General features: G+C 42.6%; 1 protein-coding gene across 8 annotated transcripts in view; it reads right to left on the reverse strand.

The window, feature by feature from the left end:
* The window catches only part of prdm16 (PR domain containing 16), a 179,713-nt gene extending 155,794 nt beyond the window's left edge, over window positions 1–23,919 (reverse strand). For all 8 annotated transcript variants that reach the window (XM_041056708.1, XM_041056665.1, XM_041056718.1 and 5 more), the window contains exon 1: window positions 23,778–23,919. In XM_041056708.1, coding sequence (XP_040912642.1) covers window positions 23,778–23,814 — 37 coding nt within the window. In that variant the 5' untranslated portion in view covers window positions 23,815–23,919. The remainder of the gene's footprint in view (window positions 1–23,777) is intronic.
* Between the last annotated feature and the right edge of the window lie 1,125 nt (window positions 23,920–25,044).

The raw sequence follows: 25,044 nt of genomic DNA on the forward strand, positions 1-25,044 counted from the left end.
GAGAAGGTTCTGCCAGTGGGCGAGGAAAAAATAACGATAATAAATCTTTTTTCGATATCTTCTGTCTGATAAATTTCAGCCACCAGTCTAGCCTTTCCATTTCTGTGGCTATTCAAAGTGCTTTCTCAGTGGTTCTCACTCTTTCAGAGTTGTGAAATCCTGTCCGGGAAGCCTGCAAGGATCTCAGTCTCAGGAGGCCATTTTCCCAGAGAAAGCCAGATCTTTGGCTCATCTGCGGTGCAACTCTTTGCGAATGGACGGGCCATTCTGTGAGCCTGCGGGCTCTGTGTCCCTTTGCACACCCCCTTCTGGTCATCGTTCTCCCCTAAAGCACTCCGTTTTTTTTTCCCCTCCCATCTTCCGAAATAGTCTTCCTAACGAGTGTTGGCCCATCCCTGTTCCCAGCTATAAAAACAGGCCCCGGTGGCCGAAGATGCTTAGAGAATGTGGTTATTATTGCACATACACACACATAGGCAGGGGCCCCTCTCCAGTAGTTTGGTAAATGATGCCCCAAACTTAGCTTAGAGCAGGAATGAGTCCAAGGTTTCTTCTCATCATCATCATCATCATCATTCCTCAGCAGGCCCATGACTCAGCCCGAGTCACATTATTTGTTCCAGAGAAAACATCTTTTTTTTTTTTCTGTCAAACCTCTCTCTCTGTCTCTCTCTGTTTTCTCTCTTGCGAACTTGCGCTGTTATTCTTTCTTTTCATATCTTCCTACTTCTTTATCTCCTTTGCTCCCACTGTAAATTGTCTCTCGTGTGATTCTTTTCCTCATTTCTCCATATGCTTGTCTCTCGCTTTTCTTACTCAGTACACACTTTCTGCCCATCTTCTTTTTTTTTCTTTTTTTTCCATGGGCAGACTGTTCTTTAAGAAGCAGGCCAGAGTAATTCAAACAACATGGCTCTAATTTGCTATGACATGTTTCATTTCTGACCTCACTTCAGATAACCATCTTGCTCTCTGCCTTTCTCTTTCTTTCTGCATGTCTCTTTCTCTCTCTTTCACATTCAGGGATATGCTTTGGATGAGTCCGGCCTATTCGTGGAGGATTCCTCAAACCATGCGCTCATGCTAACGGTTTTGTGGGTAGTCAGAGAGACCAAAATGTTTGCTTTTGCTTTGTAGGTCATTTAAACAAATGTATTCGTCAGTGGCCAAAAACTGCTGGACGCACCATGAGCCGTCCATCAATTTCTTATCTGGATTCAAGAGATTTGAGGCTGTCCTGTTTTTGGAGGGTCACTTTCTTTGTAAATTCAGAGAGGGTGACTACTAAGCAGAGGAAGGGACATATCACAGGACATAATGTTTTGCCCAGACGGACTCAACAATGAAATTTGACATTATTGGCAAATATGGGATGGGGAGGTGGTTGGGGGTGGGGGGGTGACAGGAAATGACTGAACAGTTCAATTTGGGTGCTGGGGTAAGTCGGAGTGAAAAAACTTGACAGGCGCAGCACACTCTGCTGCCAACCCCGAAAGCCACAAATATGAGCGTGTTCCCTGAGAAGTCGGCCATGTGAAAACAAAAGTGCCTGGCAGTGGGCAGCCGGGAGAGGTTGAGGGAGGAGAGGGAGAGAACTGTGGAAGTTTAATTTAGGTGAGAGGTCAACACGAAGCCAAAAGGCAGAGGACGCTCACTGAAGATGACATGTCTTTCTGCTGCCTTTCGCCAGCGCACACATATACAACATGCTGATGCTGTCTATCACTCCTTCCAACACATACATACACCCCTTCAGGGCCTTCATCACAATTTTGTGTCCCACTCCTTGTGTGTTTGCAGTCCCGAAAGAAGAGCCAGAGAAGAGCAGGCCAGTTTGTACACACTGTGGAAAGGTCAAAAGAACAGTCGCACACACCATCATCAAAACCACAGGGCGGAAAAACATCTATATTAAGCTGAGCCAAGTCTTGCTTTAAAAAAAAAAAAAAAGACTGTTCTATGACAAATAAATTGTTAATTGAATGATGTTTTCCTCTTTTCAGTCACAATTCTCTGTTAGAAAAAAAACAGACAAAACTGGTGATTTGTGAGATGCGAATGGCCGGTTGAACAATACACTGTAAAAAATTATTACGCTCTGGCCTGTGAATGTTGCTTTTTGGAGCTCTCCAAACTGACCAACTTTTTACGACTGAGCTGTGGAAGGGAACAATTCATGAATTTACAACCGTCATCACACAGATCATAAACATGTCAATTATTGTGTATGTGGCACAGTCGTTGTAGATGAGGCTGTTGACTGCTGTCACACAAAGACTCCATCCAGGACACTGATGTGGATCATGTTCATCTCTAACAGAAGCTGTATTATTCTGGTATAAAAATACCATACAGTAGGCATCACTGTGTTGAAATGTGGCATCAGGGTGGCCTTGCGGCTGTGGAAAGTATCCCACAAAATAAAAGTCACCCTTGGCTACAAGAACCAGAGCCACACCATCCATATGTCCTGTTGAGCTAAATTTCTATCTGCTTATTCTTTGTCAGCATCTCACTGTAGGTCATTCTGAATAAAAGTCTCAGTTAAATGGATGAAATAACATCTGAGCGAGCTGCACATAACTCATTTTCATTTGACACTGATTTTTCCTCACAATGTCTAGCAAAAGCTCAAGCCAGGGATTTTTCCGCAACATGTGATCTACCCAGAAGAAATGTACATCCACACTCCCTCTGGCTAATTTAAAAACAGCCCAATTCCCAACCATAAACGAGCATTGAGACAGATGCTCGGTATCTATCACATACTCTGTATTCCCTTTGGAAATTCAAGAGCACTGCAAATGGCTAGCAACCCCAAAAACATGGCCACCCCCCCCGAAACCTGCACGCTGAGCCAATGCAAAGCCGCTGAACTGTACCAGCTAATGCCTTTGGCTGCTTCAACAGCTGCACTACACCAACAAGTGTGTGTAAATGCATGTGTGTTTTTCTGAAGGGGGGAGGAGCTTTGTGCATGTGCGCACTTACTGTGCGTACGTATGCAGCCATTTGCATAGCGCAGGCCATAAGAAAGACTTCATTCACAGCTCCTGTGAAGTTAGCCAGAGGCTCACCTCAAGATGTTCACACTCCAGACCTGCCAATTGTAAACAGAGTCAACTCTGTCTCACTGAATTCATTCACTCTCCCTTTGATTTTTTTCTTTTTTGATGGGATGCCTCAGAGTTAGCTCAAGGAACCAATAGGTCCAGGGAGTTTCAGAGAGGTTTCAAGGGGATTTTTGAAAATTCGCTGTTTTCATTAACCACCTTCATGCAAATATATTTCAGAGGATAAGACAAGACTACATCACTAACTGTGCACTGCATTTAACTGGTGCTTCCCAACTAAATTGCCATATTTGTTTAGTTTTGTTTTTTTGTTTAATGCAGCTGAAGAAAGAGAGGTGTCATGCAGGCATCCAGAGGCCTAATGATTAAGGCACATACCTCATAACCGCAATGTCCACAGTTTGATTCTTGGCTGGAGTACCCTCGTTAAACCCTCTCACAACCCTTGTTTCCTGTCTCTCTGTAGACTGTCAGCTGTCAAATAAAGGCAAAATCCCATAAAAAAAAGATTAAGAAATAAAAAAACAGAGAGGTGGCATGCAACGTGGGTCGCTGCCTGGATTTGAACTGGGGATGTGGTGGTTTCTTACAGACCCACTTAATTTTGTATTTTTTGGGCGCTTTCAGGTTGAGTCAGTTGCAGTTGCTTGGTGATAATTCTTTAGTTACAGTAGAGTACACAGAGGTAACACAGTGCGTGGAGTATCTTTGGAAAATCAGTTTCAGACTTTTTTCCCTGGTATTTCTGCACACAAGAACAAGTGGCTGTAAATGTACCTAGTGGCACATGTTGACTAGTGGAGTTCGTTACTTACAAGCTTATCGTTTTATCAGCATTATATGTTGCCTGAACTGCACTCAAAATTGAAAGGCTACCGTTGGTTTTTCTTGAGATTATATCAGAGATTTTTTTTTTTTTTTTGCGTTCATGACGTTTTTCTGAACCCTCGCGCTGAACCAATGACCCCTCAATGACCAGGACTTCCTCTGATGGCAGAAAACCAGCAGAGTCAATTTGATTAGCTGCCACTCTTTCTTCCAGTACCGCCTCAGGTAATGAGGTATGTCTGGAAGTAGGTGGAGGGGGGCAAGATAAGGTGGGGGGGTATTAGGGTTAGGGGGTTTGGCTGAGGTGGGCATGTGGAGGGGCAAAGGGACCCTTCAAACTTCAAAGGTTTCAGATTGGACACAAAACACACGTTACGAGGAGGGGGAGGAGGAGGGACCACACAAATCTAATTTTCCTAAAAAAAAAAAAAGGGGGAGGCAGACAATGAGGAGTTGGAGGTAAACTACTTTTGACCCCACTTTTACCTGGTTACCCCCACCTATCTGTTCCTCATCCCTTCCTCCCTCCCTCCTTTCCAGATCTGATTAAGCCGCAGTGGAAGGGAGCCTCCACTCGTTAAGGAACCCTGTCATGACAAAGAGAAACACAAAGCATGACCTGCCTTCAATTGGAAACGGATCCACAGTGGAGGGGCAAATCGGGAGGGAGCCAGAGGAAGAGAAAGAGGGAGAGAGATGGAGATAATTGAATCAAGGCTGTGGGGGAAGAAGATAAATCTTATTATTGATACTTCAGTTGAGCAGAGAGACAGAGAGAGAGAGAGAGATCAGTCTCACTTCATCGAGACAGCTAATATATCTGGATCATTTAGCTGCCTGCTGAAGTTTCGAAAGTGCGCACATGGAGCGTGAGCATGAGTGTGCATGTGTGTGTATGTATGTGCACGTGTGTTTCTCTTGTTTTCTGTACTTGCACATACACATGCTTGTGTTTTTACCTTAGTCACACTCATATTTTTTGTGGTGTTCACATTGTAGATTAACATTGTCTTTAGTCCCTACAGTTATTAGGTCAACTCAAAAACACACATAACACATCCTGCGTTGTAAAATACGAAACAATTTACCTCTTACGTCTCCCATGATGCTTCTAAAACTTTCCAATCACAGACAATGGAAAACAAAGGTGGAAAGCAAACTCTCATTTGTCTTTTCCGGAGACAAGGTATTCTGTCCAGAGCAAATACAGAACAAATGTGTCATTATTCCAGCTTTCCAACTGCCTAATTTGTTGAAGCCTCATGTTGTTATTTTAATGTTCCTCTTCACAGAGATGCCAGCTAAAACAACTGTTGTCTAGGTAACAGTGTTCATATACTGTAGGTGTCTGAGCAGTTTCTCTCCTTCACTTATTGGCTCCACTGAACTGCTGAGCTCTTTCACCTGAGTTTCAGAAAATAACCTAAACACTTATAGTCTATGTATTTAAAGGTGTGTGCATGTAGTGTGTACGTGTGTTTATGTGTGTGTGTACAAAGTAAGTATGACTGCAGGACCTAGTGTTCAACTTTACAGCGGTGCTAAGGAAACAACTTACAAATCTGTAAATTATCCTGATGACAGTTCATACTCTGCAGTGGTCACCTTTGCCACAACGATGAGCTCATGACCATGAGCGAACACACTCTCACATACACACACACACACACACACAGAAGTCCGATTATATCACTCCTTGGAGAGAAGTTGGAAAAACAAATGTGCTCTTCTCCTTAGAAAGCCACTCATGAAGTGTCAGAAGTAGGGCTAAAGTAATATTGGACTTGATCATTAGAAAGACTGAGTCCATGCGTTGTTGGCCACCGCAGCTTCTTTCTCCCTAACTGTCCAGCTGTTTGATTCAGATTACTTGCCAGATAAGTTTCACCTCCTAATTTTTCCCTGGGGAACACGCCCTATGTTATTTATTATAATGTGAATTTACTTTATATTCTTGTACAGAGACATTAGAGTAAGACAGGAAGTCATTTTCAGTGACACGTGACCCTGGGACTGTGTCTGATGGAGTTGTAATGAGTTCTAGAGGCTGATGTGAATGAATGTGGTCAATAATGGATGAAGAGGACAGCAAGGATGACTAGCTACATGGAAACTCAAGAGGCCAGTGAGCCAGGGAAGCTGTCTCACTCACCTCATCTCTTCTGTATCTCCCTGTCTCTCTCCCCCAACCCCAGTCTTTATCTCCCACATGCAAACATGCACCACACAGCTGGCATCTACATGTACGTGAGCAAACACAGCATACATGCACACACAGACACACAAACACACACATACAGAAAGAGGGAGAAAGCCAGCTGCCATTTGAAACAGTCTGATGTGTAAATAAACACCTAAGAGCGTTCCAGCCAAACAAAACCAATTTTCAAAGCTCTGCAAACACAGCCGGACCAATCGTGACACTGGCCTTTCTATTTTTTTAGAGGAACTGCTCAATTAATATGTCACCACAAGTCTTGACCACGAGGCCCTGCTAAAATAAGCGAGCCACTTCAGCCCTTGCCTCTGGAGAGAGATGAGTGAGGGACATAAATTGCCCTCTTTAGAGTAAAACAGTCATCCAAAAAACCAATAAGCTGTGAGCGGGCACCTGCGGCCCTGAAAATAAATAAGTTGTCCTTTTTTTCCCCTTTTTTTTTGTTCCCACCCTGCTTACACCATCACCACCTCATGAGCAACCTGTGAAAACAATTTTATTTATCCACTTTCGTCAGGTATTCCCTCCATCTCTGCAGGCACACAAATCACTCATTAACCGAGAGACACGTTTTCATCATGTACATGGACGGCAGCATCCAAACACACACTGATGACTTTTGATTTGATTTTTCTCAGTACCATCCTTAAACATTGAATTACATTCAAAATATAGTCCTAATTTATGGCTGCTAATTTATTCATATCTCAGTTTCTTTGAGTGTTTGAGTGTTTGAAACTAATTGGTTTAATTCATTAAATATTTTATTTTTATTAAATATATGATTTTGTCTGGTGTTTCCAAAAGCAAAATGATAAAGGAAATTACTTGAAAAATTAGAGTAAAATGAAAAGAGATACCCACATGGAAAGAATAAAAACTGAAAACATTTATTCAATAATTTATCTCAGGTGAAGGACATCACCTTGTGTCAAGACAAGCCCTTTTTTTTCCCAGGCACAATAGATTTTATTGGCCAACAATGTTTCCTCACACACTGTGACTGGAGGTGAGGAAAGAGGAGAGGAGCAGCTTTGAGGAGCGCACCGCCACTGTCACTGTCACAGACACCGTGTTGGCTCGCTGCTACGCATCCCTGCATTGTCCTCCGCTACACCTGACACTGCCCCTTCCACCTGTGGTGTGTGTGTGAGTCTGTGTGTGTGTGTGTGATCTGATCTTGAACACAAAGAAGGTATGAAGAGTAGAGGAAGTGATCAAAGTGTCAACTAGAACCCCTGATACTGAAAACCTGCTGTGCCCCCTGTTCGGAAACGCTATCTACACAGGTACGTAATTTAGATCCCCACTAGTGTATGACAAGGCTTTGATGTTAGTTTAATGGTGGTTTAAAGTTTTAGTCAGACTACACCAGCTACTACACAAGCACTGCCACTTCTTTTATAACGACTAATAATGAATTTAAGAACCATTTCTAACATCAGATACTGCTGTTATTTTTAATAAACAGTATTAGAAATATGCATTTTAAGAAAAGATATTAAAAATATTTCACTGACTCTGCAGACTTCACATTGGCCAGAAAGGATAAAGACCCAGTTACCTGGGCTTTCTCTCAGGCTCCTGAGGAATCTAATAGATGCAGTTTGGATCTTGATGAATTTTAAATCTGTTTAAATACTTGAAAATCACCAGTCCAAAATGTAAACTATTCGACCCTGTGCTAGTCTCTGAATAAAAAACAATAATTGCTATAAAGAGTGCTTTGAGAGAAAAACCAGGTTTTGATTCCTTATGTCAGAATAAAAGAACAGAGAGAAAAATGTTGAGAGCGTAGACGGAGTCCATTTATCGCTGCTCCTCTGTGTGATATTGATTTCAAAGGTGCAGTTGTATGTGAAAGACACAGGTTAGAGCATGAGGACCCCTATCCGAACTACGCTGGATGTGTTAGTGTGTGTGCAAGTGTTTGCATGTGTGTGTGTGTTTCTTGGAAGACCCAGATGGTAGGCGGGCAAGGGGGAAGGTGGGCCAAGTGGACAGGAAGCAGTAAAGGATAGTTCTGGTTACTAGGATCAGACGGCGGGACGAAGTGCGCTCAAAGGTACCGCCGCTACTGTACTCAAGGTGTGGGTTACACTCCTGGACACAAGGGATACACACACACACACACACACACACACACACACACACACACACACACACACACACACACACACACATACATACACACATTCTCGTATATATGCTCCCCAAAGGGTACTGTTGTGGCGTGCGTGTGAGTGTGTGCACACATGTGTCTATTAGTATCCTAATTAACATGCAAAGGCAAACGTGCACACACATGCGTGTGTGTTCGGTCACACACGCACTCTAACACACCTCACCCCCAGCCCCCTCTTCAACCGGGCAGATCCACTTAAAAGGGCTCGTATCAATTGTCAACGGCCATGTTTAGTTGTTTAGGCCCCCTCCTCTCCACTGATGAGGACCAGACCATGGAAAATGCAGTCACCCATTAGCCACATGTTGCTTCCAATACTGACCCAATAAAATGCCCCCCCACCACCACCACCACCACCACAGAGAGTTCATCTGGCCTACCACACAGAGAAAAGAGGGATGGAGAGAAAAGGACAGGAAAACAAAATTTTAAGAAGCCAAGGAGGGATACAGTGATGGACAGAGAAGGAGAGCAAGAGAGAGAGAGAGAGAGAGAGAGAGAGAGGGCGTGTACAAATAAAGATGTAGCAGTGTCAAAGAAAGAGGGAAGCGTGTGGGCCTGCTGCTAATTTCCCGCCCTGAGTGCAGTAATCTGAGGGGAAGATTAAGGTGAAGGAGTTATTCTTGACTATTTTATTAAGAGGTGCTTTAGGCGCTGGAAGAAAGGGCTTTAGCGCTCCTCCAGCAGCGTGCCATACAATACAAGACAAACATTTGCTGTTATTTCACCAAAGTACTCTCAGATGTGCTGGGTCGGGGCCTTGCCTTTTGCCGCGGAGGAACTTGGCATCAAAGTTCCCTGCAGTCCTCTGAAAACAAAAATCTGCCCTTCTTTTCTGTGGGTCCTGCCCTGAGCTTGCGTCCGGCAGATAAATAGCGAGGTGTCAAAAGAAAGGATGGCAAACTTCACACCTCGTTTTAATTAAAATGGGTGAGAGCAGACGAACAGGGAGAGGCGCATAAATGTGGTCCCTGTATTAAAAGGAAATGCTGTCAGAGGCAAAGTGCAAAGATGGGGATGTGAATACTGGCATTCATGTTTTCATGTCATTTCACCATCATAATCTACATACAGTTATTTTTTTCCTAGAAAAAATGTTAATGTAAAATAAATTCTCGCCTGTTCTTAGAGTTAAAGTCTTTATAAATGTTTAATATGTCAACATTATGAAAACAATTACTTTCTTTTTACCAATACATTTTATAGTTTCAAAACAATAAATAATCCAAAAACTGCAGGTTACTGCAGGTTTGAATTCATAAACCAGCCTTAGATGAGCTTAGTTTTTACATCATACATAATAAAAGGGACAAAAAAAACTTTTTAAAATGGAGCCAAGGACAGTAAGAGGCCAGCAGCAGCTTCACCCACCTGCCTCTTTTGTTTGCTTTGTCATTGCCTCACTGTTCCATTCTTAAACACTTACTGCTCTTCAGAGCAGTTGAAAAACAAGATGCCTCTGTCAGTACGTGTGTGTGTGTGCGCACACATGTTGTCATCCAAGTGAGCTTTTACTGTGTTCAGGAAAATGAAGAGAAACAGATTCACAAAGCCAACGTGGCCCTAAAACAATGAAATAACAGTAACACCAAGATATATGTCTTCAGCTCCCCCCACCCAATTTGACCAACATGCAGGTCCCAGAGTGCAAACATTTGTTTGGAATAACATCTGCGCAATTAAAACAGCTTAATTGACATGTCTCAAAAACCTCAGGAACTTTGAGTTGAACGGTCAGCACGGACAGACAAAAACCACAGAAGTGGCCGTTTCAACCTCTCATAAAACACAATTCAGAAACCGGATCTTCCTCTTTCCTTTTCTGTACTCGAAAGAGAGGATGTGGCTAGACTTGATGAGGAGAGAGGTGGAGAGTGAGGGAGACATGAGACTTGGGAAGCCTCTCCTTAAACCAAACTATAGAAATTCTAAATGTAACATCTCAGCCTTTTAGAGACAGTGAAGTCCAAGCGATTAAGACGTGGTTAAATCTTTAAAAACACTTGTACAGACAGAAACCTATTACAGTATGGAAGAAGATTCAAAACCACAGAGCAGATCAGACACATGACATGTTAAATGTCTTAAGACTAATGCTCTTCTTCAGCAGTTAAGACTCCCGTCAATTCATGCGCATTCTCTATTAAAATGCTTCCGGAGAAAAAAATTAACTCTAGAAATTTATATCTGACAGTGTAAAAGTATCCAAGTGTGGAATTTCACTTTAATGCCTGGATGATCCAACATAGACGTAACATCCAAATGATGGTCGTTATGGTTGAGACCGACAAAGAAGACGCAGTCCAGCTCATGACATCATCCAAGTCCTATAGGTGATGATGTGTGAACTGTACAGAGAAGGGCAGCTGTGGCTGGGAAATGACAGCAACAGAGAGATACTTAGGATGTCCAGACAGGATGGCAGGCCATGTTTAAGACAAGATGTAATTCCCATTGAAAGAAAGAAGGATTAAATCATTTCTTCTTTATAAAACTAACAATAATAACTATAATAACCATTGGTTTGACGCAGAGATCATCGCAGATTCCTATATTCAGCCTCATTTGGTTTTGACAAATGTTCTAGGAATGGTTTTTTTTTTTTCCTCCATCCAGACTCAGTTAAAACATTCAAGTCAGTTGAAACATTTCTTAAGCTTGCTGGGACATTGTCTCTCTGATTCAAAGTCTGTATACTAACTAAGCTAATCCCAGTCTTAAAAACCAAAGCCAAACTCCACTGCACTAGTGTAACTGGTCTGGGTGTGTGCAGCTCCCAGTACCACCCTTGTGCCTGTGTAGTATTGTGAGTCAATACAGGACATGCAACCACTGCTTTGCTGAACAGGGATTTTTGAGTGTGTGTGTGTTTTACTGGAAAGAGTAACAATAAAAACAGAACTGAAAATGACTCCTCCTGTCAACCATGCATGGCCACTAAATGAAAAGCTAGGTTGACACTACACGCAGCAGATCAGCAGATCGAGAATAAAACTGTGCCATCTCTTAAATATGTTTCATGTTATCTTACAGTACAGATAAAGTTTATTCAGTTCTAAATATCTGAACATGACAATCAAACTATCATCTATCATTATGTAAAAATATTATGGGAGTAAAAATTAAATAAACTTCATCATCCACTGCCAGTTCAGTTAGCTTCACCTAAGCAAACTAACAAAAGTGCCAAAACCTACATGTTACCTAAATACATTTTATTTTGAACTACACATATAATTAGCACAACTGAAACACTGGACATTTTGCACAATGACATTACATTTTTTAAAAATGAGCCCACTGAACACTGCACCTCTCCTCAAACAACTAAATACATCATGTTGTTTTGATGTAACTTAATCTCACTAGTGCTTTTGACAAAAAAAACCCCTAATTTCCTATAATTGCACAACACTCTTCTTTCTGGACTCTGCCAGGTGAGCCCGTGCTCTGCTGAAAACCCATCCTTTTCCTGTGTGGAAAACGTTCAATTAATACAGACCGAGCATTTTGCCTTTGGGACCCAGAGCATCACAAAGACGCAAGCTTGTAATAGAGCTATTTGTTTTCCTCAGAAAGCTGTCCAAATGCCCTCACTGGGATCGCTAGACTGCACAAAGGCCAGCTATGAATTGGTCAAATCCACTGGGGCAGGTTATTGATTAGGCCTACGGCTAGTAGAACGCAAATATGCAACTAAATTAGAAATGTGTGTTTGCGTGTGAGAGCACATGTGTTTGTGTGTGTATGTGTGTGCATTGCAGGAGCAGTTAACTCAACTTAATCTGCATCAACCAGTGGTCAGGTTCTATAAACCGCAGCTCTCTACATGCAATATAATTTTCAAACCCTTTTGAGCAAAGCCTATTGCAAACTAATTTTTATCTTTAACTCCTTAAGATGCATCAACCAATTATTATTTTAAGTGAGGAGAAAACCGCCTTCTTGTTTTTGTTTCAACGATATGTTAAACAAGTAGTTAAATTTGGGGAGAAGCAGATTTGTACACTCACTATATTCTTTTTCTCTTTTTATCCCATTTCCTCTGGGGGTAGGTGGAGTATGGGCCAGGTTGGGTAGTACTTAGGAAAACTTACACAATTTGACCAAATATATAATAAACCATAGATATATAAATACATAACAAATTTCTACCCCGCCCCCTCCATTTCTTGCTCATATCCGCTGCCCTCCCTCTTCGACATCTCCCTTTTCAACGAAAGCAGTTTGTCAGGGTCAGAAAGCAATTTAAAACCTCTATTAATGAGAGTCAGTGAGAGAGAGAAGTGGGAGAGGGAGAAGTTAAAGGGAGGGAGAGAAAGAGAGATGAGGTAGTGGGGCGGAGAGAAGAAGAGGATGAGGAAGGAGGGAGGGGTAGGCTGGGGTGTCAGCCATCAAAGCAGGCCAGGAGAAAAGAAGGCCAGGTGCTGGTTGTGGGAATGTGCCGTCCATGGTTCCAGGGACCAGGGAGCTGGTGGGGGCTGTGGAGGCGGGCGGGGGGGAGCAGGGTGGTAATTAGCCAAGCCTAGAGGAGAGAGAGGGCCCTCCAGGGCCCGCGGGGATAGCCCCTCCGAGAGGATACCATTTGCACTTCTACAGGAGCCGCCAGCCCTGGGCCACAAAGAAGGGGAAAAGGGGAACTATGGCATCCTTTATCAGGCCGGACAAAGACGCCGCATCTTTTCAAAGGAGACCGGAGAGAGAGAGAAACTCCAGTGTTCCAGAGAAGGAGGGGAAAAACAGAAAAAGAGAAGAGAAGAAAGAATCCTAGGACTGGTCAGGAGAGAGACAGAGAGAGAGATGCCAGTGTGTGGGTTGCAAAGCGAGACAGGAGGTTACGGTCATACTGTGACCCAGTCAGTCCTCTGAGACATCAGAAATTCACTAATGTCCCACACACACACACTTAGATAACACATAAAGCTGAGTTACACAACTATATTCCCAGTGCGCAGCAACACAAAACAATACCATGTTATTTTTAACATTTCTATCATTTTCCATCCTGGTCCCCATCGGTTTTTGAAGACATGAAAATATGAGATGTCTCTTGGATTAGCCACAAAAGAGGTAGTTCAGTTTGCTTTTCACTTCATTTCATGGGAGCTAAGCAGAGGCAGTGGATAAGGAGCCAAAATGGCCACCCTCTACCTTTGACATTATCAGGGAATCTTAAGAGTTTTGCCCTCCTGTAGAGCGAGGGAAAGTGGAGGTCATTGACATTACTTTTACCTATTACCTTTGGAGTACGGCTGCACAGAGGGGGGGGTGAATGGTGGCCTTTGAGGCTGTGAGGCTTTGTGTTCCCTGTTGGAGAGCAGCCTGACAGCCTTAGCTGAGTGGGGGCCAAAGGTCAGACAGGTCATGTGATAAGGCATTTCAGACCTTCATACAGGGCCCCAGACTGAAGAGGCCTGAAAAACCTCAAGACCCCCCCCCCACCCCAGTCTGTGTGTGTATCTCCTCTTCCTTTCTTTTCTCTTTCCCCTCTCTGTCCCCTCTCTCTCTCTCTCTCTCTCTCTCTCTCTGGACACAAAATGCCATTTGTTGTCCATCAGTCAGTAGCGCAAGGCCCGGGTCGGGCCCGGCGCTGAAAGCTCCATTCACACACCCTCTCACCCAGGGATGTTTTTGCAATTCAATATTTTCACACGCAGGCAGCTTCATCGTTACTTTGGAACCGTACACTTGGCAGGATGAGGATGGGGGCCTCTGGGACAGAGGGGCTGAGAGGTGGAGGGTTGGAGGAGAAGGGGTCAGCACAGAGGAATCCTAGTGTTGGGAGGGGACGGGGCCTGCGTCGGCTAATGGGCCATCTTGAAATGTTTTAGCCAAGACCCCTCCAACACCTACACACACGCAAACAAGTGTGCACACACACTCATGAATGGTTACACACACATTCCACCCTACTCATCACTTTACAACCAATCTGACTCCAGGTTAACGAGGAGGGCTCTTATTTCCTTCATCAAAATCTCTGGACTAATACAGTCACACTATCCCGCCAGGAAAAGACTTTCTCGCCTCTCAATCACTCATAGCAGACGGCGTCTTTCTAACCCACATCTTAAATACACAGCCCATAGTTTGTAACAACCAAATGAGAACGGTTGTACAGCTGTTTGTCAAAAGGCGCCTCTAAAAGTATAAATACAAAATGATAAAATTCAGCAACTTCAGCACTGACTGATTAATTAAAAAAAAAAAAGTACATTTTGTTTCTCAGTAAGAATTTCACTAATATTGGCATACAGAGCATACAGGAAATAACAGGTCAGAAAATAAAAAGAAACATCCAAAAACAAAAGTATGAACTTCATGTGAAATGTGCCTCATTCTAACCAAAGCATTTCAGGAGATTTGTTCCAATTCCACCACTGTATCACCTAAGGATTTGTTTAGCATACAGAGTGGCTGAGGTAAATGGAGGGCCTGCAATGAGAGGGAGCTCTTAATATATTTATCCCGTGCACCACACTCTACTTAATGAAATTAAACCACACCAATAGTGGCCCTTTGTCTCTGGGGAGTTCAGTAATCAACATGCCACCAGTTTTCATTTTGTATGAAAATAAATGGCAGCCGGTGATATGGGCCTAATTGTGTTGCACCAGGGAGGAGCTGGGTGAGAAAAGAAACTTACAGCAGGGATGTGGTGGAGCCAATTTTCATGGACAGCAGCACTCAAGAGAGGTGGTCAAATAAGCAGAGGCATTCATCTGGGGACCGGTACCCCGCTTCCACTCTCTCCCCCTCTCCCTCCTTCTCTTTCTATCCATCATACTCACAAAGAAAGTTAGCCAAGTATTAAACAAATAGAGAACTGGTGAGCCCTACGCACCAGCGCCTGGCAGGGTCAGTGGATAATGACAGCTCAATTACTGTGAATCTCCTTGTACACCGCCCCCCCAAGTACAATCCCCACACCCGCCCCACCCAGCACGGCAAATTTGTCAAACTCACCAAAACGATGGGTCTGACAGTGTAATCGCTAACCGTCCCCTCCGACATGAAAGAGGTCTTTATCTGGCCAAATCAAAGAACCTGATCTCTGAGAGAAAAGGGTGTGTGTGGGGGGGGGGTGACTAGAGAAGAGAAATGTACCGCTTGGCTCCTGTGAGACGTGGAGATGTCTCTAATCCGCTTTAATGAGACACTGCGTGCCCATCTTTGTGGTAACGACGAAACGCAGTGAGAAAGACGGTGAGGAGGAGGGAGGGAGGGAGGAGTGGGAGAGATAGAAGTGTAGATGGAGCCAAGGCTTTGAACTGGCGGTCTGATGAAAGGGGAGGCAGGCAGGGGGAGTTTAGAGCCACACTGCCTCTACACACCACTGTCCGTGTCGGAGACAGGCAGACAAACAGCCCAGGGGACAGAGTAGTTTGTCTGCTTATCATATCTGAACAGGATGAGCCATCATCAGCAGTTCCAGATTGGGACTGGGACTGAAGGATGTGTGTGTGTGTGTGAGTGAGTGGGTGTGTGTGGAGAGATGAGCTATAATTTGTGAAACCACTACAAAAGAAGAAAAACAATTTTTTTTTCTTCAGTGCTATTCACTGAGAATCAATTAAATGTCTATTTCGCCATGTATTTTGATAACTACGTGTAATTCTTGGCTGGTAAAAAAAAAGAAGTTTCCATGGTTACTTATTGCAAAGTTATGCTTGCTTGTTGTAAACACCCTGCACCTTGAGTTGGCCCTGTGTCACCTTGCCATTAAAATGTACGTGTACATGTAAGCTGATATTAGATCACTGCATTAGCTAATTTCAAGGCTGGACCACATTAATAAGAATATTATCAATATTCATCATGATATAGAAATTGTTTGCAGTGTATCACGTGAGACCAAAACCTGCATGTGTGTGAAACACAGACTTTGTACATTTTTAATTACAACTTTGAATCATCATCATTCAAGAAATACTGATAAACAGATATACTGATATAGAGAATACTGAATTATTGTCCAGTCTTTTGAATTTACTGAAATTTGTCTTCACACCAAGATACACAGCCTTCCTGCACAGAGAACATGGCATAAGTGAAAGAAAGGACAGCATAAAGGACAGGAAGTTCAGAATGGATAAAAGGAAAAGAGCAGGATAAGGACAAATTAAAGGAAAGACTGAGAGAGAGGGAGAAAGTGAACGCGCTAATACCAAACAAATCGGGATTAGACCCAGATAAGACTAGTCACAATGCTGAGCAATCCTGGGAATATCACAATGCAAGGGGGAATCATGAGGGCTGCTTAAACACGCTAATTAGGGACTCGACACATTTGCCCCTTGTTTTGCAAACAACACACACTGTTTAACAGCGGGTGGTGCACAATCACACCAGACACACAGAGAGATAATCATTTAGTGTTAATCAGCATACTCAAGAAGTAAAGATGAGGTATTTCCTATGGGAAGATGCCAGCAGTCATGGTGTATTCTTAGCCCTGAGAAGCTGGATGGAATCTTCTAGACACGGCCCAGCAGCGGTTGGACGTAACTCGATAAGCAGCCACAGGTCAAGACAAAATGCATTTAACTGCAGTGTAATGGCTTTTCATTTTTTTGAACCCCACTTTTCGCCAACACATACCGCTCTTTGAATGCTGTTCAGCTATTTTTAACAAGATCCCTGCCCACTACCCACCCCCACCACCACCCCCGCAGGCTGAAAACGAAGGGTACGGGGAGAGACGAAAAACAGGGGGCTGCTAAAAAAGAAAACATCGGGGATATATCTTAAACTCTCTCAGGCATACCACAGTCTCCACTGCCAAATGATTGGGAGATTGCAGTGTTTTTACAAACATGGCGGATGAGGTCATGGTGCAAGGCGGGAAAGAGGCATATTTGCCAACTGGATAATGTGAGGTCAACGTATCAATGGAATGAATGGGATTTAGAGCCATGTGCAAGAGCTTAATGCAATGGTATTTGTATGTCAACTCAAAATTTGACTTAGCCAGCATGAGACCAGGCAGGAAGCATGGGGCTGAAACGTGTGTGTGTGTGTGTGTGTGTGTGTGTGTGTGCCTGTGTGTGTCCAGGTGTAAGAGGTGCCCACCCATCGCTGTGCCAGACTTAGCCAAGGTCAAAGCTCGGAACAGTGACAGGACCTCCAACAACTGCACAAAATGGTGCACATTCACACATTCACACAAACACACACACACACACATATCCAGCCAACAGTGCCAGCTCCTGCTGTTTAGATGACATTTACACTCAACCTTTCTAGTTTGTGATTGATTGGGGTTAAATCAGACCAATGCCCAAAAATCTGTCACTGCTGAGGTAAGTGTGTGCATGTGTGTGTGTATGTGTGTCCATCCAGGATCCATCTGCATTACTGCGTATGTATGTATGGTTTCTAAAGGAGCCTGCAAGTGTGTCACTGCAAAGGAGGGAACCATGAGACCAGTCAAATGTTTTAAAGATGTAACATTCAGCAGCTCAGTCATTCCTGCTTACTCTGGAAACCACAATACAACACAACACTAAATATGGATTTCTCGATGAATGCATAATTCTTAAATGCACTGCAATCAGTTCTCCCTCTTTATCATTACATCTTCATTCAAAGTGATAAAATTACAATTTAAAAATCATGTCTCTAAGGTGTTGCAGTGGAGGTTGATGTGGGACTTTTTAGGGGACCACAGGGCCTAAAGATAAGACCAACAAATATGATATCACATCAGAAAGAATAAGACACTGGGGATGCCTGAAACCGCTGAATGAATGAATGAAAAATCATCGCTGTATTTTGCAGGCACATTAGGATCCGTTCAAGAGTCATTCCAGCATCCACATTTCTAAAGTAGTTTGAGATTTCATGGCACCTGCACATCTTTTTTTCTGAGTGATATTTGGCCAAAACAGCAGCAAATTTACAACAGTAACTGTCTGAATAACAATAAAAGCACTGAACTCACTATGGTCAGAGAGGAAGAGAGTGAGTCATACTGCAGTTAGTGAAAGAAAACATTAAAAAGTTGTCAATGGAGCAGTCATAAAACAGACTATTTAAACAAATAATCGTAATATATCAATTGAACTATCCTCCAATGAATTTATCTCCCCCACTTTAGAGCTCCAGTAACTCACTGAGTAACAAGTTCCTTATATTTGAAGTCTTTCTTCAGTTTTATTCCCTGCACAGGTGGAAGAGATCATGGACGTTTTCTTTATTGGCTGACTGTTTCAAAGATTTAGGACTAGTAAGCAGAACTGAGATTTCAGACTACAATGTCCTCCACATATCAGGGTAATAAGAACACTTTACTGGAAAGAACATTTTTCAAGAGTCTGCTCTCACTGCAAATTTGAAGATATGGTTACAAAAGGCAATGCATCTTTATTTGTATCATATTATGTGAAACAAATGTGAACCATATGTTACTGGAACAGACAGTGGCTTGACATTGAACTAACCATAACGATGACCGAAACCTTACCCTAACCTTAACCAATGTAACTTCCCCCTACAAAAAATTAATAAGTTACAAATAGGCAAATTTATGACTGTGTTACGAATAAAAGAGGCCTAACTTTTTCAGTGTTATGAGAGAAACAGTTACTCGCGTCACAGGGAATCATGCAGTATGTTCTTAGAATACAGCAGCCTTATGTGTACAGTGCAAAGATGTTTCAGTGAACACACAAAGATGAGGAACAAGCTCTAGAAATACATACAGAGAGAGGACCAAGAGGCTCACCGCTCACACAAACTGTATCCTACATGTGCACACGCTAGGATGAGGAACTCAGATCCAACAAACTTCCATAATCAAGTACTTATGCAGGATATGTGGCCATGCCAAATGCGGGCTGATGCAATTAGTTAGGCTACACAATTTTTCAATCCTTCAAAAATTGACACAAATGGTCCTAAAATCAGTCCAAAATGCTCGGATCGAAACTCCCAGTGCCATGAAAAAGAGAGTAAATGAAGTCATTCTGTCACAAACTTGATTTTACAAACCACTGCAAAGCAGGTTGTCTTCATAATAGGACGGTGAACAATATTCCTGGAAATTCAAAAAACAAAAAGAGGACGACCACACAGAACCAACATACACAATCTGACATCACCTGAACGGCTTCGGTTTTTGGGTGCAAAGGTTCATGAGACTGTGATTGTCATAGTGGTCACAGATGGGCATTTTGGACAGAGATGTAAATCTGTAAAACTGGTATTGCCTGGTGCTGCAAAGATGATTCACATCATCACACATTAATGCAAATGGGCTATGTGGAACCACAAGAGTCTCAGGTTTCCCATCCTGTTTATCTTTGAAAGTATACAGCAGCAAAATAAATTTGAAATTAAAATACAAAAAACAAAAGACAATTAAAAAATAATTCGCGCTTAAAGGCATTTCACAGCTCATAATTTGCCTTCACCAATCAGCAACAAAACAAAAACACCATCTAAAATTGTCAAAGTAAGAGTCATCAACAAGATTTCTATGAGTTTCTATGGTCTTCATGGGCTCACTGATGCTCCAGCTGCAAAATAAAAGCAGCTAAAACTGAGAGATTTACAGTTTCATAAAAAGCAGTCAACGAATTGCAGTCACTACCATACATTACGCCGACACTACATTTCCTTTCCATTTGATGATCCTATCATTTTTATGATCAGGCTCTAATCTGTGAACATGGAGGAGTGCTATCTGACACACATTACAGCTGCATAGCAGTAATACATGGGAGCCTGCACGGGACCCTGAGCGTTTAGCCAGAAGTTCAACATAGCTACCATTGTTGGTTTTAAAGTGTTATGGGTTGGGTTTTATTACTTCTGTCAAAACATCAGAAGCTGTTGAGCCAGGCCAAGTTCATGACTGGGAGTCCATCTAATAAGGGCCTTTAACACAAAGATCAATAGAATATCTGGCAATTAGTATATATAGGCCAAAGAGAGAGAGAGAGAGAGAGAGAGAGAGAGAGAGTATGAGTGTGTATGAGAGGGAAACTGTCATAACTTGTGTGCATTTGTTCATAGTGGTGAGGTGCGGGGGTTTCATTTAGTGCAAAATCAGCAAAAAACAAAACAGGAAAAAAAAGGATAAAGAAAGAAGTCGTAACCGCTGAATGAAAGGTCGCTACCTTTCATTTTATTGACTTGATAGTCCAAACGGCCCCAGTCACTAAAAAAGGTTTAGAAAATCGATATGGTGTGTAAGTTGCGGTTAAATTCAGAGTGGTTTCAACTCCTACCGGCTCGTCTGCATGTGTAAAATGCTGTATGTCTCTGTTTTAATCATATTTCTTTGGAGAGGTTTTTGTTTTGCCCTCGGTAAGCGAGGGAGCAGCGTCTGTTCGTGTGTGTGTGTGTGTATGTGTGTGTCTGTTCGTCTCACCTGTACACTGAAAAATAGCAGGGGGGGAGGGAGAAAAAAAATCTACCCAACCGGAAGTCTTAATTGATCTAAACCCATTTTAAAGCTACATATGGCCCTGCAGAATACCACAATAAAAGCAAGGTGTCAAAACTTTTGCTTTTCTCACACAAACCCTCCTCTGCCAGGCGCGCGCGCACACACACACACACACACACACACACACACACACACACACACACACACACACACACACACAATATGGGATATGGAAAATATCGTCAACGACAGCAAATGAAATGAACTTTCAGGTGCAAAAAGCAATTTCATTATCGCTTTGGTGCCATATTCTCTGCTCCACTGCATAGATCAATGTTTTGTTTTTTAAGATAACAAGAGGCCAAGTCTCATATTAAAGCCGTTATCTTCGATAGAGTGAGATGTGGTGTTATAGCTCAAATGTGTTAGATGATTTCTTCACTTATTTAAAAAAATAAAAATAAAATAATAATAATTTAAAAATGTGAATAGCATTTCACATTTTAAATCCACTGGTCCAGTTCAAATTAAATACAAGCTAAATCGAAAACAATACGACATGTAGCCTCTGATGTCAAATTAAATTATGCACCACAACAATAAATTCATTAACAGAAACCAGACTAAATATTAACTTGTGGGGAATTAGCAAGAAAAATAATATTTGAAAAAAAAGAGAGGAAAAAAAAGAACAGAAAAGCCCACTTGTGTGGGCGATATCACATTATCACCCAAACACACTAACACTCACTTAATCCTGACCCCAAAGCCTTATGTAAATAAACTAGAACTGCATATACCAATCAATGCGAGCCCCCATTAAAATACAGGCATATTCATTCTCTGCGTAAAGAACTATGGAGGCACAAGTTTCCAGCGTCACGGCCTTTAACGTGCAGTAATCTGCCGAGAGAAGGACCAATACACCGAAGGTTAAAAATAAAATGATAAAGCAGCTGGTGAATTTTTGTTATGGGCCTACTGTACTCAGCTACAGGCGAGAGTATTTTACCTCAAGCGGCAGGAAAGAAAAAAAAAAGGAGAGTGGAATATATTCCCACGCGTTGTATTCAAAAGTTGTGGGCCTGCATGTTTTGAATGTGAAGAAGAACAAGATATTTTTTTTTTCTTCTGTCAAGCCTTCTCTGTTTTTCCTCTCTTACCGCTGCAGCACAACAGATCTGAGGCCTCTGGGCTGCAGAGACTTCCAGTGGTCCGGTGTGAGAGTGCCACAAAGCCAGGTATTTGTGTTCATTAGCACCCGGATCAACAGACTACCAAGGCTGTTTAGAGCTCAAGACCAAGTGCAATTACGGGGGAGAAGCAGGATCCTCGACATGTTTAAATATTTTTCATACAGTAGTCCAATTAGCGTTTTGCTTTTCGTTCCTTTTCTTTATCATATTTTTTTCTTTTCTTTCTTTGTCTTAAAACTTATACGGGAACTTGATCTCTGTGCACCAATCATAGAGAGCATGCAGGGGTAATAACAAAAACATTCAACATGACTGCAAAAAACTGTGTTGCTTTTTCTTTTTTATTATTATTATTTATCTGAACGCACGAGCGCTGAAACCCTCACTGAAAATGTAATAATGATCCCATCAGTTATTATTATATTTAAAACGTATTGTGAGATGTGCAGGCTCATTTAAAATAAACACGTTGCAGGCTTGTTTGTAAGGCTGTGCACAAATATTTATTTCACTTATGGTCTAACATGTAAATATAATTTTTTGTCTAATATTATGATCGAGGTTCAGGTTGAATTAAGAAGGCCAGTGGCTTTGGCAAAGTTACAAAGTTTTTAAAGGCCTGTAAACATGCAATCAAGCATGGCCAGCACAAAAGAATAACAAGTATATTTTAAAAATTATTTTTAATAAAGATTGTCCTAACAATGTAATAATAATAATACTGAGAAATACAAGGCTAAATGTGTCTTGTGTTTCAGCTCTGCATTTTCACACAAACTACAAATTGAAACGCACTGTGGACAAAATATAACAAACATAACAAAAAGCAAGTGCCAACAGGCCTACATAAATCTTTGTGTTGTTAAGCAATCGTCTTTCAGCTGAATTGTGGATAAAAACAGACTGACCCACATAACCGGCCGTAGAAAACAAAGTGCATTCATGCAGGAATAAAAGAAAAAAAAAAGACGATTCATAAATCAACCCACCAACAATAAACAAACGTCAAACAATAAACATGGTCCATTTCCAACAACAAAGTGTTCATGTTCACAAAACTGAATACATGAATTTTCCGTGTGACGCGAGCAGCAGTCCGCTAAGTAGTAGTATGGGCGCTTTCTTGCACAAGACGCATTATTGATTGGCATTCCCTGGAGGAGGAACCAGTCTGCAGCAGTCCGAGGGCCCTGGGACCCAAACAAAAGTTGCCGTAGAGCGATACCTTCTGCGGTTCAAGCAGGATCGACTCAAAAGAGAAAAAAAATCTGCATTAAAATATTGCTCTTTCTTCCTAAATTCACTTCTTGGCGTCTCCGTTTGCAGGCGAGTGAAAGAGTGCGCTCAGCTCGATGTGAGCTGTGCAGCAGCTCGCTGCAGAGCAGTGCCACAGCGCCCACTATTTCAAAAGCCGGGAATATTATTTCACAAGACTTGGAACGGCTCTATAAAAAAAAAAGAAAAGTTACTATCCATTTCGACAACTTTCTTGGTAACTTTCGGGAAACGAATCTGCGCCTCCGCTGAACCTCCGACTACCGAAAAGAGCAAATTACAAGACCGAGCTCAGATTTTGGACGGCAGTGTTTATCTCTTTATAGGAGCGTGATCAAGTAAAGCACCAGCGGCGTTTCTCATCACACATGAAACTTTCTGACACTGGGAACCACCGAAGCCAAGACCGCAGCATGCAGGGAAACGAGACTGAGCAGCCGGAGCGGGGACACATATTTTAGCAGAAAAGTTATCTCTGGACAAAGAGTTGCCCCCCTCCTCTTTTAAGGATATGACAAATGACAAGGACACATTGGACATCTACAGACCCGGGAGTTTGGAGCCGGCGGCTGAAAGCGATAAGAAGGGGGAAAATAAGAAGACCTACTTTTGGCCAGTTTTCTCGCCCTCGCCTTGGATCTCATCTTGTCGGCTTGTAGATTCCTCTCGTCGTCCTCCGTGAGCCCAGAAGCAGCAACAACACTATCTTCATCTCACCAGCATTGTCAGTTTGGACACCTTCGCACATGCGCACAGGCCATTCAATCTGACACCCTCGCCGGGGCCAAAAAACTTTCCAATGTATTCATCATCATCACTTTTTTGTCCTATCGTCTCCCCTTTAGATCACTTATCTCTTCCCCTCCTCCTCTTCCTCCTCCTCCAGCTCTCTCCTCACCATCTCACCTTCCCTCCCTCCCCCCTTACCATCGTCCCCCTCCTCACCCCTACACCCCCCACCCCCCACCCCAACACACACACACACACACACCCCTACCCTCCCCATTCAGCTCCTGCCAGCACCTTCTTGGATTTTTACCCCTTTAACAGCGACAACTTGGTTTTCTCCAACCGGCGGTGGACACGGAGAGGTATGGTGAGGCCAAGGTCGTTTCATAAATAATGAAAATATACATGATCGTTATTACTATTATTATTGTTGTTATTAATTATTTTCATTATTATTATGTAATTTTTCTCATGTTTATATTTTTTGCCGTCAAATGCTGACAAAATAAGATTCTTTGTGAATTTGCATAAACTCTAATGCAGCTGATATCTGATCACGTGTTGTGCCAAAAACCGCTCGAATTGCAGAGGTTATTTTTAACTTCATTAATTCACATGCAGGCGTAAATAGGTGCAAGGCTCGATTGGAGTTGCACTTTACAGGCTATGATTTGGTTAAGTGTGTGTGTGTGTGTGTAAAAGAGAGAGAGAGAGTGTGTGTGTGTGTGTGTGTGTGTGTGTGTGTGTGTGTGTGTGTGTGTGTGTGTGTGTGTGTGTGTGTGTGTGTGGAAACCTTGTTGCCCTCAGGACAAGCAGCGGCCAGCAGCTGTTTGACACATGCACGGAGCCTCCACCAGCACCGCTGGTCCGGACCGGGGAGAAGTTCACATTTGTAATAATCGCATTTGTAGCACTTATTTCCTGGAGAGGTGTTCGTGTTCACTGGTAGCGCCATATGTGTCGCGTAAAGTTCTAAGCGCAGATCACCTGAACGAAGGTGGATAGGCTGCAGACTTTCTTTTTGTGAGTATGACTTTTGCCTTGCACCTGTTTGTTTGTTTGCTGCAGGCAGGACCGCCTTTAGGTTGGTCCGTGCATCCAGCTTTCTGATGCAGGCTGAAGGACTACAAGGTAATTTTTTTTAG

The sequence above is a fragment of the Toxotes jaculatrix genome, chromosome 2, assembly GCF_017976425.1.
Source record: "Toxotes jaculatrix isolate fToxJac2 chromosome 2, fToxJac2.pri, whole genome shotgun sequence".
Lineage (NCBI taxonomy): Eukaryota > Metazoa > Chordata > Actinopteri > Toxotidae > Toxotes > Toxotes jaculatrix.